Source organism: Geotrypetes seraphini, chromosome 3, assembly GCF_902459505.1.
Source record: "Geotrypetes seraphini chromosome 3, aGeoSer1.1, whole genome shotgun sequence".
Lineage (NCBI taxonomy): Eukaryota > Metazoa > Chordata > Amphibia > Gymnophiona > Dermophiidae > Geotrypetes > Geotrypetes seraphini.
The window spans coordinates 193,203,496-193,218,298 of NC_047086.1; the positions used below are offsets into that span (position 1 = coordinate 193,203,496).

At 45.1% G+C, this 14,803-nt stretch overlaps 1 protein-coding gene across 8 annotated transcripts in view; it reads right to left on the reverse strand.

Moving 5' to 3' along the window:
* Positions 1–14,803, reverse strand: part of HDAC7 (histone deacetylase 7) — a 543,111-nt gene that overhangs the window by 86,443 nt on the left and 441,865 nt on the right. For all 8 annotated transcript variants that reach the window (XM_033936587.1, XM_033936586.1, XM_033936589.1 and 5 more), the window contains 2 exons: positions 12,995–13,203; positions 4,052–4,225 (listed from right to left, as the gene is read on the reverse strand). In XM_033936587.1, coding sequence (XP_033792478.1) covers positions 4,052–4,225; positions 12,995–13,203 — 383 coding nt within the window. The remainder of the gene's footprint in view (positions 1–4,051; positions 4,226–12,994; positions 13,204–14,803) is intronic.

Sequence of the window (14,803 nt, forward strand, 5' to 3'; positions counted from 1 at the left end):
AACTTGTACGTCAATTCTCCACAAGTTCTTTGGTTTCTTTGTGTGTGCTTTCTGTGGAGAGAATAGAGTCAATTTCTTTTGTTGTTTCCGAGTGAACTATATAATTTGACATAAAGGGGCAGATTCTATAAATGCAAATTTCCATAGCAAAATCGTTTGCTACCTTGAGATGCATGCAACTAAATTAGTTAAAATTAACATCAGTAATTGGTGCAATCAATTCCTGGCATTAGTTGGCAACATTTTGGATTGGCATGTGCATCTTGCTAAGTGCTATTCTATAAAGATCTGCTTGCAAATCTTACAGCATGCCCCTCAAAAGGAGGCACGGCTATTGGGGAGACACAGGTGGGTCAGGGACGTTAGCTAAAGATGTGTGCAGTATTACTACTAATAGTTATCATTCCTATAGTGCTACTAGATGTACATAGCGCTGTCTGAATTTTATGTCCCGAGTCGGTCACTGCGATCACAAAATGTGAAGCATTTGAGTATATACTTCCCCCTCCGTTTTCGCAAATTCCGTATCTACGGATTCGCTTATTTGTGGTTTTAAATGAAAAAAATTACTTTCATTTTTCTGGCTATTTTAAGCCCTACCTGGTGGTTTAGCGGGTTTTCGAGGCAGGAGCGACCTTCCCACACTCCTGCCCCGTGCAGATCGCTACAGGAAATGGCTCGAGAGACTACGGGAGCTCAAGACAGCCATTTCCTGTGAGCAATCTGCACGGGGCAGGAGTGTGGGAAGATCACTCCTGCCCCGAAAACCCGCTAAACCACCAGGTAAGGCTTAAGGGGGGGCTCACAGGGCTAAAAATAGCCGGGGGAAGCGGGGGATAAGGGCAGAACCAGGCCGAATATTATTTGCCGTTTTTCCATATTTGCAGGCCGGCTCTGCCTCTAACCCCCGCAAATACGGAGGGGTAAGTGTACTCTCTGGAAGATTACTGAATTTGGAAACTGCTCTTAAGCAGGCATACTCTCATTATGCACCAAAATTATAGAACCACATTCCCTCTACTATTAGTGCATTAAGGGGTACTTTTACTAAGGCGCATTAGCTGTTTTAGCTCGCTAAATATTAGCATGCGCTAAACGCTAACCCGTCCATTAGAGTCTATAGATGAGTTAGCGTTTAGCACACACTATTTAGCGGTATTGTTTCAGAAGGCATTAAAAACATATGTTATGATTATTTTGGTTGTATTAATGCTACAGAATGAGAAACATATACGTACATTTTTGTCAACTATTACATTGGAACTGTTGCCACTTGGTGTACTCTCACTAGTTTTAAATTTGTATACCCAGATTTTTTATTATTAGAATGGTGGGTGAGTTTATTGGGGATTCTGTCTGTTTACTTTTACTGCAATTTTCATTGTGGTGGGCTTTTATTGTACTTTTCTGTGAGATTTTGTATTAAAATAAAATTTAAAAAAAAAATCAAATTAAACAAACTAATTACTTAGACACATGCTCCCCGATATTCAGCCGGCAGCAGTCAGCGTTTTAAAAAATGCTTACCATTGCCAGCTGATTTAACCCCTCCCTCCCCCCAATATTCAGTGTCAGGACATAAACTGACCCCAGCACTGAATATTGATGGCCAAAGCTGGGTGGGCAGACTTCTGGAGCTTATGTGGGCCCAGCTGAATATTGGGACAGGACCTGAAAAGTATTTCTTGTGTTTTAAATAAAAAAAGAACAAAAAGCCTACAGCTCCTGATCCCCCAGTCCTACCTAAATACCTAGTGGTTCAGTGGGAGATCACCGAGAGGCAGGAGCATGGCCTCCTTGCCCCTGCCCCTTGTAGCCAGGCACCTCCAAAATGGCTGTTGCAACCTCTCACAGTACTATACAAAGTACCACCATTTTTGAGGTACCGGGCTAAGGGCCAAGAGCAAGGGGGCCACCTGGCAGGGAGGAGAGAGAGGGCATCCTTGGGACAGTGTAAGAATCAGGGAATTGGGGGCTCTGGAGGATTTAAAATTTTTTTTGTTTTTTTTTTAAGTTCTTTATTCATTTCTTAATCTTACAACAAGTGTACAAATAATAAAACATTTAAAATTAAATACATCACTTGAATTTCTTTCTAGTATAACATTAAATAAATAAATTTATTCCCTCCCCACCCACCCTTTTCTTTAGCAATTAATAAAAAATATACAAAAATAAATATTCTTTTCTATTGATTAAACCAACAGTAAAATTTTAATTCACCCTCCTCCCCCCATTTGCAAATATACTTTCAATAGAAAATGGTATCTACTCATTATAGTAAGTTATCAATGGCCCCCAGATCTTTTTAAATTTATTATAATATCGTTTTTGAATAGCAATTATGCTTTCCATTTTATAAATGTGACATAACGAATTCCACCAGAAGGTATAATTTAATCTACTGCAGTTTTTCCAATTACTTGGATTATTGCAGGCATACGGGTTTTAAACGATGTTATTTCAAATGGTAAACTGCTTGATTTTTCACAGTTGCAGCAAAAATATGGTCTTAATAAAACACAAAGTTTTAAATGGTTGCAACTGAAGCAGGCTATTCAGGAGGGGTTCCCTGAATGGAAGAATCTTAATAATCAATATAGTCTGGAATTCTTATGCTTTCAGGCGGACTTCATGGGACACCAAGCCGCACAGTGGTATAAATTGATAACAGGATTTATAAATAAAAAACCAAAGACTGGCCTCAAAGATATTTGGAGCATTGAGATTAAGCATCAAATTTCTGCGTCTCAATGGCCACGAATTTGGTCTTGGAGGATGAGGTGTACAGTGTCTGCATCAATGAGACAAACTTGGTTCTTTTTGTTGCATAGAGCATTTTGGACCCCAGTTCGATTACAAAAGTCAGACAGCTCTAAGTCTAATAGATGCTGGCATTGTAAATTTGAAGCAGGGACTCTAGATCATTTATTATTCTATTGTCCCTTTATCATGGCCTTTTGGAAATCAATTTGGTCACAAATTAATTGTTTATTAGAGAATCATGTAGCATTATCATATGATACGATTCTATTCGGTACATCAATGAGAACAAGGAGTCAGATTTCATCGAACAACAATAAACTTTTATTGATTATGACTGGGGTCGCCACTCAAAAAAAAAAATTTAAAAAACAAACAAAAAAAATACTTATGCAGGCACTGTCCCTATATTCAGCAGGGGCCCACATAAGATAAGCAGCTGAATTTAGGACAGCTTTTTGAGCTGCCCTAAATTCACTCACTTATCTTATGCAGGCCCTGACTGAATATCACCGGTACTCGCATATGCCCTGGCTCCTCCTCAGTACCAGCCACCTGGCCCGCCCACATTTTTGGGGCCAGTCAGAGCCGATATTCAAAGTACTACCCAGCTTAGTGCCACAGAATATTGGCATTTGGGTGATGAAAGTCGATATAAACAGGCCAGAGCTTAAATCATTCTGAATATCGGCCCAATGAAAATTCCAAGCAGGCATGAATATCTGTGGCTTCATTTTCAGTGTGGTTTGGCAAGAATCTGTGCTAGTTTACAAAGACATATGCATCTTGTTATAATATCTCTGTGTCTGTGCAAAAAATCATTTGATAAGTGGTCAGGATACAAAGCACCAGGAGGATTTGCAGAAAAGCTTCATTAGTGAGAGAGTGGTGGGTGGGTAAGGGCAAGACAAAAGGATGACCAGAACTGGAGTAGCATACATAGGCCAGTTTGAGTAGCTGACAGCATGGAGACTGGCTGCAATGCATTGGCAATGGAGGATCGATCCAGTGCTCCTTGTCTGTTAGCACAGTGGTTCCCAAACCTATCCTGGGGTTCCCCAGCCAGTCAGGTTTTCAGGATATTAACAATGAATATTCATGGAAGAGATTTGCATTCATGGGAAAGATTTGCATGCAGATGTCTCTCATGAATATTCATTGTGGTTACCCTGAAAACCTGACTGGCTGGGAAGCCCCCAGGACAGGTTTGGGAACCACTGTGTTAGCATCTGTTACATTACCCTTTTTTTAATCATGAGGAATTTTTAAATGTGGCCTTTGCTGTTACCTGCTGCAGGACCAGTTCCTCCTGCTGGCCCCTTTCCTGGTCTTTCTCCTTCAGTGGGTCCTGCCTTCCACCTCGCCCATGCTCACTGCTCCTAACTTGTGGTCCCTCATCTGCATCCATGTCTTCCGATGGGATCTGGCAGAGCCGAGGCTTCTCGCTGGATTTTGCTGGTCTCTGCAGATAAGATTGTTCCTTTTAAGTACAAGCCTTTCATCTTCACCATCATGACCGCCCCCCTCCCCCACAACTGTAAAGGAACTGAGGAATCAGAGGCAACCAAAAAGCCCAGCTCTTCCACACTTAGGAACACAAGTCTTCCCACTATTCCCATCCCACCGACTGTTTACAAGACCCTCCTGGAACCCATGATCAGAGCTGGTGTAAAGATATTCCATCCACTAGATGAACTTTTAATCTTGCTGCACCAGAGTTTCTGCCTGTAGATAAATGTGAAAGAGGGGGAGTGCACATCACCCCCAATCTCTATCATCTTTCTCTCTATCCTCTCCAAAGTACCAGGCATCTCTCCCTACCTCACAATCCAGCATTCTGTCCTCTAGCCCCTTGGCTACCCATAAAAATAATCATCTCAATCTCATTGTTTTCTTTCTGTGAGGTACAGCATCCCCTCTCTCTCTCCAGCCCATCATCCCACTACCTTTCTAGCATCCATTTCCCTCGTTCTCTCTCCACCTCTAAGCGTGGCAGTTCCAAGCCTCTTATTCAGGATGAGCTGCACCGGTGGTTCAGGGCCACCTTTTTACTTCAGCCTCTGGTGGAATAAGCACCAGCAAAAGCCCCTTGCTGACCCTGAAGCTGTTTTTAAAAAACTTGGGTCCAACATGTCTAGTGTCCTTACTGCTGATATCCTTTTTTTTTTTTTTTTAATTCTTTATTCATTTTCAAAATTACATTAAGTGTTAAATATATTCATTCACATTAACAATAAATATATCACTTACAAACAATCATTGATACATTTCATAAATTCTTAACCCTCCCCCTTTCTCATCCCTCCCACCCATATATTCCAGTATCCTATCTAATATAATAAAATGCTAGGCCGCGCATGCGCACTCAAAAGTCGTGTTCCCTGATCCGTCGCGAAAACACGAGTGCGCATGCGCTGCCCCGGTGGTGGCTTTCAAATAAAAAAAACTCAAAACTTACACAGCTGCGGCGGCCTTCCTCACCCCCGCCTCTCACTCTGCATGCTACCGGCTCCTCTCTCGAACTGCACCAGACTCTGCTGTTCTTCGGTCTGCCCTGCTCCTTGCCTTACTATATTTTTAAGTTGAAAGATGAGGCAGCGGCTCCTCTCAGGATCCCCACCTGCGTCGGAAATCCAATGCAGTCAGGAATCTTGAGAGGAGCCGCCGCCACCACCGTGTCTTTCAAATTAAAAATATACTAAGGCAAGGAGCAGGGCAGAACGATCTTCAAAATGGTGGCAACTCGATCTCCGTTCCTCCGGGGGGGGGGGGGGGGGGGGTCTGAGAGGAGAGGGATCGCGTCCACTCAGGGCACCCAGCGAGGAGCCCAGCGACTTTCCGCTGCCCGGGACCCGAATCATTTGCCGCCCCCCCTCTTCCCTTACCGCGGGCCCGACTGGCGATTTAAGCAGCGTGTGCATCAGTTTTCACACGCTGCTTCGGGCCCTTCTACTGCCCTGATTTGCTCCGGACGTGCCAGAATAAATCAGGGCAGTAGAAGGACCCGAAGCAGCGTGTGAAGACTGATGCACACGCTGCTTAAATCGCCATGTGTAGTCGGGCCCGCGGGAAGGGAAGGGAAGGGGGGGGCGGCAAAGGACTCGGGCCCGCGTTTGTAGTCGCGACTGTGGGAAGGGAAAGGGGGTAGAGGAAACGCTAATGCTGCTGCACAGGGAACTGGTGTGGGGGGAGGGAAATGGAAGGGGGAGGGAATGCTGCTTTGCACACACAGAGAGAGGGAGGAAGGGAGACAGAAAGACAAGAAGAAAGACACAGGGGCAGGTGCACAGGGAACTGGTGTGGGGGAAGGGAAATGGAGGGGGAGGGAAAGCTGCTTCGGACAGACAGACAGAGGGAGGGAGACAGAAAGAAAAGAAGAACGACACAGGGGCAGGGAGATATACAGAAAGACAAACAGACAAAGGGGGCCAGGGACAGAGACAGACAGAAAGAAAGACAGAGGGAGTCACGTCAGGAGGGGTGCGGGATGCCGCAGAGGGAACTTTTCCAATGGGTGCAACTGGGCGGCTGTCGGGAACCTCTGATCAGGGGCAGAGCAAGGTAAGTGTATCATAGGGATAAGAAGGAGGAGGGGGGGAGAAAAAGGAAGGGACGCCTACTGCTGGACAGGGGGAGAAGGAAAGAGGTGCTGATGGACAGGGGGGGGGTGAAGAAAAAGGAACGGAGGCCTAATGTTGGACAGGGGGAGAAGGAAGGTGCTGCTGGACAGGGAGGAGGTAAAACAAAGGGAGAAGGGCTGCTGCTGCATAAGGAGAACTGTGAAGGGGTGGTGGTGGACACAGAGGAGGTAAAAGGAAGGGAGAATGGACAGGGGGAGCAGGCAAGGGGTGGTGATGGACAGCCAAGGAAAAAGAAAGACAGAAAGAAAGAAAACGGCTAAGGAGAGAGAGAGAGAAAGAAATAAAGAGAGACACACACACATATATTCTAGCACCCGTTAATGTAACGGGCTATAAGACTAGTATAACATATAATAACAAAATTCCCCCCACCCTACACCTTAAGTTGATAAATGTAAGGGAAACAATTTCAAATTAATCTTTACAATACTTTGTTAATGGTTGCCACACATCCTGAAACTTCTTAAAATAACCCCGTTGTAATGCAATAAACTGCTGATCTCCTGATGCACAAACACTGGAAGTCAGGAAATGCTAGCTCTGAGTTTTATAACTGCTTCTAGTTTTGTGTCTTGAAAGCAGGTGAGTAGTCCCAGAGGTTTACAGGGGTTTTGAAACTCCTTCCCTATTACTCATAAACCCACTCCCAAATGCTGGATCCTAAGCAACTGCTAGCCATGATGCTGTAAATATGGCCTCCCTGGGCTCAAGTATGTAATGCAGTGAATTTCACTTTGATAAACACCAGAAACATAAGAAGTAGGATTAGTAAAAGTACCCCTTGACCAGCAGATGCTTGTTGGCTTCAAAACTATCCACTGTTCTCTGCCTAGCTATGGGTGAACCTGGATGGGCACAAGCCCACCAATTTTTATCTCAAAACCATTTGAGTCTGATGGCCAATTAGGAGCTCCTTTTTACCTTAGCCACTAGTGCCCAGATAAACAATGGTTACATTATGGCATCTCTTTCTCTTTCTCTCCCTCACCCCTGATACTAGTGGTGTAGTAAGGGGGGGGGGGTGGACCATCCCAGGTGTCATTTTCACAGGGGGCGTCGGCACCTCTCCTCCTGCCAACCCCTCCTGCGCACCTCATGAAATGTTCGCTAGTGTGAGAAGCATCTTCTACCTGCTGTTTATGCCATCCTCAGCTCTCTTCTGATGTTACTTCCTGGCTCTGAGTCCAGGGAGTGACGTCAGAAAAAAGCCAAGGCCAGTGTGAGAAGTAGTTGGAAGATGCTGCTCGCGCTGGTAAACATTTCAAGAGGTATGTGGAGGGGAGGTGGGAGGCCCCCAAGCGGTGAGGGGTGCATGGTACAACAGGGAAGAGCAGGGGGATGCATGGTGTAGCGTTGCTGGGTGCCACTGTAATGGGCGCCAACCTCCCTAGCTACACTACTGTCTGCTCCTCTCAGGCCTCCACACTTACATGTCTTTCACCAGCAATGATCAAGGCAAGCTGCCTCTTTGACCAGCCCGGGGGACTTCCTTCTGCGTGACTCAGTTAAAAACATGCAGGTTTAGAAAATCAAGGGCAAAAGAGCAATGCTGGATTCATAGGGGTGAGGAAAAGGGGAGATGGGAGAGATGCTTAGTGCACAACCATGTTGACTCTGGGCCCAAACATAAAAAGAGATCAGCTTCTTACCTTGTGTCATTCTGGACAGTAGAGTATTCTCCCCAAGCTCGCGAGCCATGCAGAAGGAATCCATTCCAGGTTTTCAACTCCTCCTCCTTCTCAAGGGCTTTACTGCCCTCTTCAGTTTGTACCAAAGCAGGCGATAGCCCTATACAAAGGAATAAATAAGGAGGGGTAAGGGAAGACTCCTTGAACTACAAATCTGTTCTGCACTGAAAGTATAACAAACATATTAAACATTTTAATTGAACAATAAAAATGTAACCATACCAATCAGAAATATTTATGGAGCTCAAACTTTCCCCCAATGTGTTATAGTCTGACGGACATCAAAACTTCAGTTTTGATTCAAACATCCTGATTGAGACAGTAGGAAGACAGAGTAAATACTGACAGGGTGGGGTTCAAAAACCACACACCTATCTACTAGAAAAGATATAGCAAGGTAAAAATCTAATCTCTTTTTCTAGTGCAATAGCTGTGTCATTCTGGATAGTAGGAACATACAAAAGCAGTTCCAGAAATCTAGAGTGGCATCTCTGCGTCTGCTCATAACAATGAAGATCCAAAGACAGTGTCCTCCTGTGCAGCCATGTCCACTCTGTAGAACTTGGAGAACATATGCAGAGTGGACCAGGCCACTGCCCTATAAATCTCCCCAGATGAAATCTCCTGAACTTCTACTTAGAGAATGACACAGTGACAGAATTCATCACTGTTCCCGTCCCTGTGGATAACTGTGGGAAACCATCCTCCATGTCATTCTTTAAGGAGATAGGGAAGAATCAGAATATGACTGGGCATAACCACTGACCCTCAAGCCTTGAATTAAAGAATGCTGGTGTAGAAGAACTGAGGATGAGATAGAAACCAAAGAATGACATGGGATGGTTTCCTGTGGTTATCTGTAGGAACAGGCATGGTGGATGAATTCTGTCACCATGTCATTCTCTGCTTCTGCCTATGAAGAAGCCACACTTCTTTTGGAATGTGCTTTCAAGGAGACCTTGCCACAAGCAATATACATATGTTGACAAGAGGGACATATGCATCCATCTTGAGATGGTAGCCTTAGACATCAGTCTACCGCATCTAGCCAGACTGGTGAGCATAAATAAATGATCCGACTGTCAGAATCTGGTCTTTTTATTTGACCCTGTGGTCTGGAACATTGGTAATCTTACATCTTGATCAATATGAAACACCGAAAAGATCTTTGGCAAAAAGGACAGGATTGTGTGTAAGGAAACTCCCAGTTCTGTGTTTTTGAAGAAGGGCTCCCTGCACGACAAGGCCTGCAGCTCCAACTCACCTTGCTGATGTAATGGCCATGAGGAAAATGTTTTTTATGGTAAGATCCAATAAGGACGACTTTTAAATAGGCTCATAAGGCACCTGACAGATCATTAAAAACCACTTTAAGGTTCCATGACAGAAACAGTTGTTTTATTGGTGGACTGTGCCATAGTGCCATTGTGTCCGGATGAGAAGCCAAAGGATCTTTGTGTCCATGGGCTACTTGGACCCTGAGTGACACCACTGCGAGGCCTTTGTCAAAATCTATTTGGAGGAAAGCTAGCACCACCATAATCGGAACACTACATGGCTCCACCTTCTCTTTCGTGCACCATTGTTGAAACATCTCCCATGCCATAGTGTAAGCTTCTTGGCGCTGAGGAAAGTAGCAATGACTACCTCAGAGTATCCTTTACACTCTAATGCCACGCTCTCAAGAGCCATGTTATAAGACCAAAGTGATCTGGATCTTCTATGACCATTGGGACAGAATCACTTGGTTCTCTTTCAAAAATTCACTATCCAGCCCAGGCTCTTCAGGCGTGTTTATGGATTTTAATCAACATCGTAATCCTTATGGTTCTCAACTAGTGAAGCATAGAACAACTCAGACCCTTGAGGAAGGAGTGTTTCTCCAAAATACAGACCATGTTGGTCCGGTCCCTATGCAAACGAAAGCCATCCTTTGGAAAATATTTTAATGATTTTTTAAATAAAGTTCCTGCAACTTGTGCATTCCTCTCTGCAGTTTCTTTTTGTTCTACATGTTTACTGCAGACTCATTGGATTTTTCTTTGTTCAAGACCTGGACCACTTGAGCCACTGCTTGTTCCCCTTCTGATAATGACAGAGCTCTGATCAGCCAGTCGTCCATGTATGGATGCACTTGTAATCCTGCCCTGTGTCGATATGCTATTACCACCACCTTGCTGAATGTGCAGGGTGCTGTTGTCAACTGAAAAGGAAGCACCAAGAACTGATCTCTCTCTAGCACATGGAATCTCAGGAATTTTGTATGTTCCGGAATGATGTTGTAGAGAGCACTGGCTACATAATCCACCCCTGCTAGAAAAAGGCAGGGGAAAGGCTTGTCCTCTGCAACAGTTTGCCACATCCATTCTGTGATCTTGCACATCCTTTAATATTACACCTCCCCCACTTGACAGGGACGTGCTCTTGATTACCTGTGCAATCAAGGAATCTACCTTAGGTTGAGCCAGCATCTGTTGACATTCCTATGCCACAGGATACTGTCTAGACAATGTTTTGGCTATGTTTAAAGAGCCCTCAAGAGCATCCTAGTGCTCTGTGAATAAAACACTCATAAAAAGATGTGGGCTGCACAGGATAGAACACTGAGTGAAAGTGGCCTGCTGGAAGTCTAACTAAGTCCCACAGGGAGTCAGTAATGAGCTCTAATAGCGCCAAAAGCTTGAATAACTGGCATACAGTGGGATCCTCCCTCTGGTCGAGGGCCACCACTGCTTCCACAATGTACTTGCTCCTGTTTGCGAACCTATATCTCCCAGCAGGGAAGACTTACTGTGAAAGCAAATGCATACAGACTAATCCCTCGCCCTCTGAGTTCCTGTCAGAAAGTTCCACAAGATCCTGGTCAGCTGCTGCCAAAGACCCTAATGCATCCAGTGAGCCCAAGCTCCCTTATGCGACCCCTGGCTCGCTGGCAAGCCTCATATGAGGATCCCGGTTATCTAAATAAGTTCTCCACATCAAATTAACAAATTCTGGAGAAAAGGTTTTACTGGGCATCACTGAGTCTCCTTCAGGTAACTCCTCCTTATGGCTCTTGGGCTGCACAGCTTCCTCGCTCTTACACTTAGGTATGCCACTGTTTCGGGGCTCCAGGAAGGATTTTTTCTCAGTAGACAGCCCCCCCTAGAGGTTTCTTAGCCATAGAGACAAAAGGAGAGGCTAAGCCTGATGCTCCCGCATCCCCTTCACGTACCGCGTAGCATGTGGTGCAAGGGTGCTCTTCCGGCATCCATTCAGCACAAAACTGGCATGAATTAGGGGTAATAGTCCAAGGACTCCATTCCTGCCAGTTCTGAGGCAAAACGAGGTGATTTGAAGGATCTGGAGAACTTGGGAAAAATAAATAAAAATCAGGAAATCCAAGATGGCTGCCATAGCAGCATTTTGGCACCAAAAAAGCAGCTCAAAAACACCTTAAATAAAAGTTTTTTAAAAAAAAAGCCTTAGGATTTTAGAGGTGGCGTACTGTGGAAGATGTGGCAGAAACTTTCCAAAATAGGTTTTTAAGACCCCCTCCCCTCAATTTTGCCTATAGGCTGTATTAACCTTACTCACTGTGATATGTGCTCTGAAGATGCTGCAGCTTGCCTCAGCTCTTAAGTAGCAGCTTGATCTGGGAGAAGAATCCCTGCTTCAATCAGCCAGTCCTCCAAATGCCGAGATCTTTGGACTGCCAGTTGGCCCAAAGCTAGACTGATCCTTAACCCCCGTGGAATCATGCATGTGAAGGGAGAGGGGGGGCAAAATTGCAGCTGGCACCCTGAAGAGCACTGCTGAGCCCCCTATGGATGCCTAACAGCCTGCGCTCAAGCCCCTGCAATTCCGTAAGGGAGCTAAGCTACTAGGGATATGGATCCCAATTTCCACAAAGTTTTCTGTAGGCTGGCAAAACAGGTTCCCAAGGGATTAACCTGCCAGTTGCAGACCCAAGTCTGCTTCTTCTTTAGGCAGGCAGAGCTTTCCCCCGCACTGAGAAGCTATGGTGGACCAATAGCCACAAAATCTGTGAAACACCCCCCCTCCCAATAATTATAAAGAAATATACAGAGCAGATCAGAAAGACAGCTTCCAGCTCATGTGCAGAAGGAAAAGCCGGGGGCAGCAGAGCCCTCTGGAGAAGGAGGAGGAGCAGAAAATCAGGAATGGGTTCCTTCTGCATGGTTTGCGAGCATGGGGAGATTACCTTACTGTCCAGAATGATACACATATTGCATTAGAAATGTGAGATCTGCCTAAGCTACAACTTTAACCCCTTTGTCAGAAGAGCACGCCATCCCCAGCTCCTCCCTTTAGCAGGATTAACTCTTTGGTGTGCTCTAGGCCAACCCTGTCCTGGAGAACCACCAGGCCAATCGGGTTTTCAGGCTAGCCCTAATAAATATGCATGGAGCAGATTTGCATGCCTGTCACTTCCATTATATGCAAATTTCTCTCATGCATATTCATTAGGGCTAGCCTGAAAACCTGATTGGCCTGGTGGTCCTCCAGGACAGGGTTGGGAACCACTGCTCTAGGCAAGCAACTGCACTGGATCTTCCATTGCAATATAAAAGCAATTTAAAACTGCCACAAATAGGTCCTGAGTGATTCTGACGGTAGAGGGAAAATCAGCAAAGGAGAAAGCAGCAGGTAAGACGTGCTGCTCATCAACTCTCCCTGAATGAAAGACAATGCACGGGGAGTGGGGAAAATAAACTTCTGCTGGTAGCTGTTATATCTGGTTTAGGCTATCCCCCTCTTCCTTCTGCCAGCAGCTGCCTTTGGAGCCAGTGTATAACACATCCGAGAGGACCCTTCCTAAACATCTGGGCTGTAGGCAAGTACTTAGTTTGCCTAAGCTTTAATCTTTCCCTGCCCCTCTCCACCCAGCCCATCTCTTACCCTGCTTAAAGGAACCTGCTGCTTCATGCGCTCCAGGAACTGGGCATGCTGCTGCTGGTACAGGTACTGCTGATGGACCCCTTTGGGGTTCTGAGGAAGGGGCTCCGATCTTGTCCGCCCAAGTGGCTTATGCTGGCCAGACACAGGCAGCCGGTCTGTGGGGATGAGCTGGTGGGCAAAGTGAAAGGGGACAGCTCCCAAACCTGGAACTATGAGAGAGACAAACACAACATCAGGGGAAGAAAGGACGTTTCATAGCTACACTGAAAGCTAATGGGCCCATGTTCAGTGTTTGAGTTTATCACAGATTCTTGCATACTGCCCTTAATTAAATCATTAAGGCAGGAAAAAAGTAAAATTTAGAGTCCCCGGAACAGACCCTCAACCAGTACAATTTTATTTTCTATAATATTTAGTTTAGTATCATTTCTAGTCCGCCTTTATCCAAGGCGGGTTACAAAATTTACATACATAATAAAACAAAAACATACATATGTGATGCCGAACATTAGGCAAAGGTCAAGATATTACAATGAGAACTCCACACATACTCTCGTGCCCCAAGCCAATTCCACCCACATTTTATGAGGGTAAACGTGTGCACCCTGGTGAAGAGTTTTCATCTATTTACCCATGTATGAGGGTGAGGGTATGGTAGAGAAATTTTTTTACCAAATCTACACAAAACGCTTCGATTATTGCCCCCTTAAATGTTAATTCTTGCCAAACGGACAAGGAGCTACTTGAGTTGGCTGGCAGATAATGTCCACGTGTCTCTTTTCTTTTTTGATGTGGAAAGCTGGGGAGCATGCAGGCACACTGGGGAAGCTGGGAGGTGACAAGGGCCCTCTTTCCTGCATCTGTAAGCTATATTTTTTTGTTAAAACAGTTAGCTGTTAGCGGCTGCCAGGCTGGTGTGCAGCCTGGTAGCCACTAAAGCTGTAAGCTCTCTGTGAATCAGAGAGTTTGGGGTACCTATGCAATTTACTGAATGGCATCTTCTGTACAAATTATTCCTGCAATAGTTATTCAGCTCTTGTGGCCCAAGCTATTTTTACCAGTCTGGCTACTTTCTGTGCCTCGCTCAGAACAGCTGAGTAAAAAGAAAAGAACCTCTGACCATCTACCCACTACATGTTGCCATGTGACTAATCTGTGCCTAGCCCCTGCCAGTCACACCTCATATACCCTGTTCAGGTAGTGCTAATTTATGTTCATTTTCACAGAGAATCTGGGATCAATATTTAATATAGTCTAATTGGCCAGAAAGGACTCTGCCAATTACATTGCCTGTTTGGGGCTATCTAATAATTTTCAGTGGCACTTAACTGGTCAATGCTGCTGAAAATAGCAGGTTAGTGCCAAGCTGAAATCCAGCTATTTGGGTGGCATTCTAGAGTTGGAGTCAGGACTTGGCTGGTGAAGTGCTGATATTTAGCACTTAACGGCCAAGGTAACTGCATAAATGGAACCACATAAAAAGTCAGTCCTATCTTTATGCAGTAACCCATAGCTAATGCTAAATACCACACTTAACCGGCAATGTGTTAGCCAGCTCCAGAAATTCAGGAATTCAAAGCCAAGCCTAGGCACAGCCCAGCATTGAATTTGTATGTTTAACACCAGCAGAGGTCAGTAAATGTATTGCCGCCGGCTGAATATTGCTGCGTTCCCCCCTCCCCCCAACCTCCTTCCTGTAAATAACTAATGCTTACTTCACTACTAAAAAACAAACAGCAGGTGGCGCTATTTAAACATGAACTGAGCCAGACTCTGTCTTAAGCCAAGCTTGGAGAAAACACAAATTGA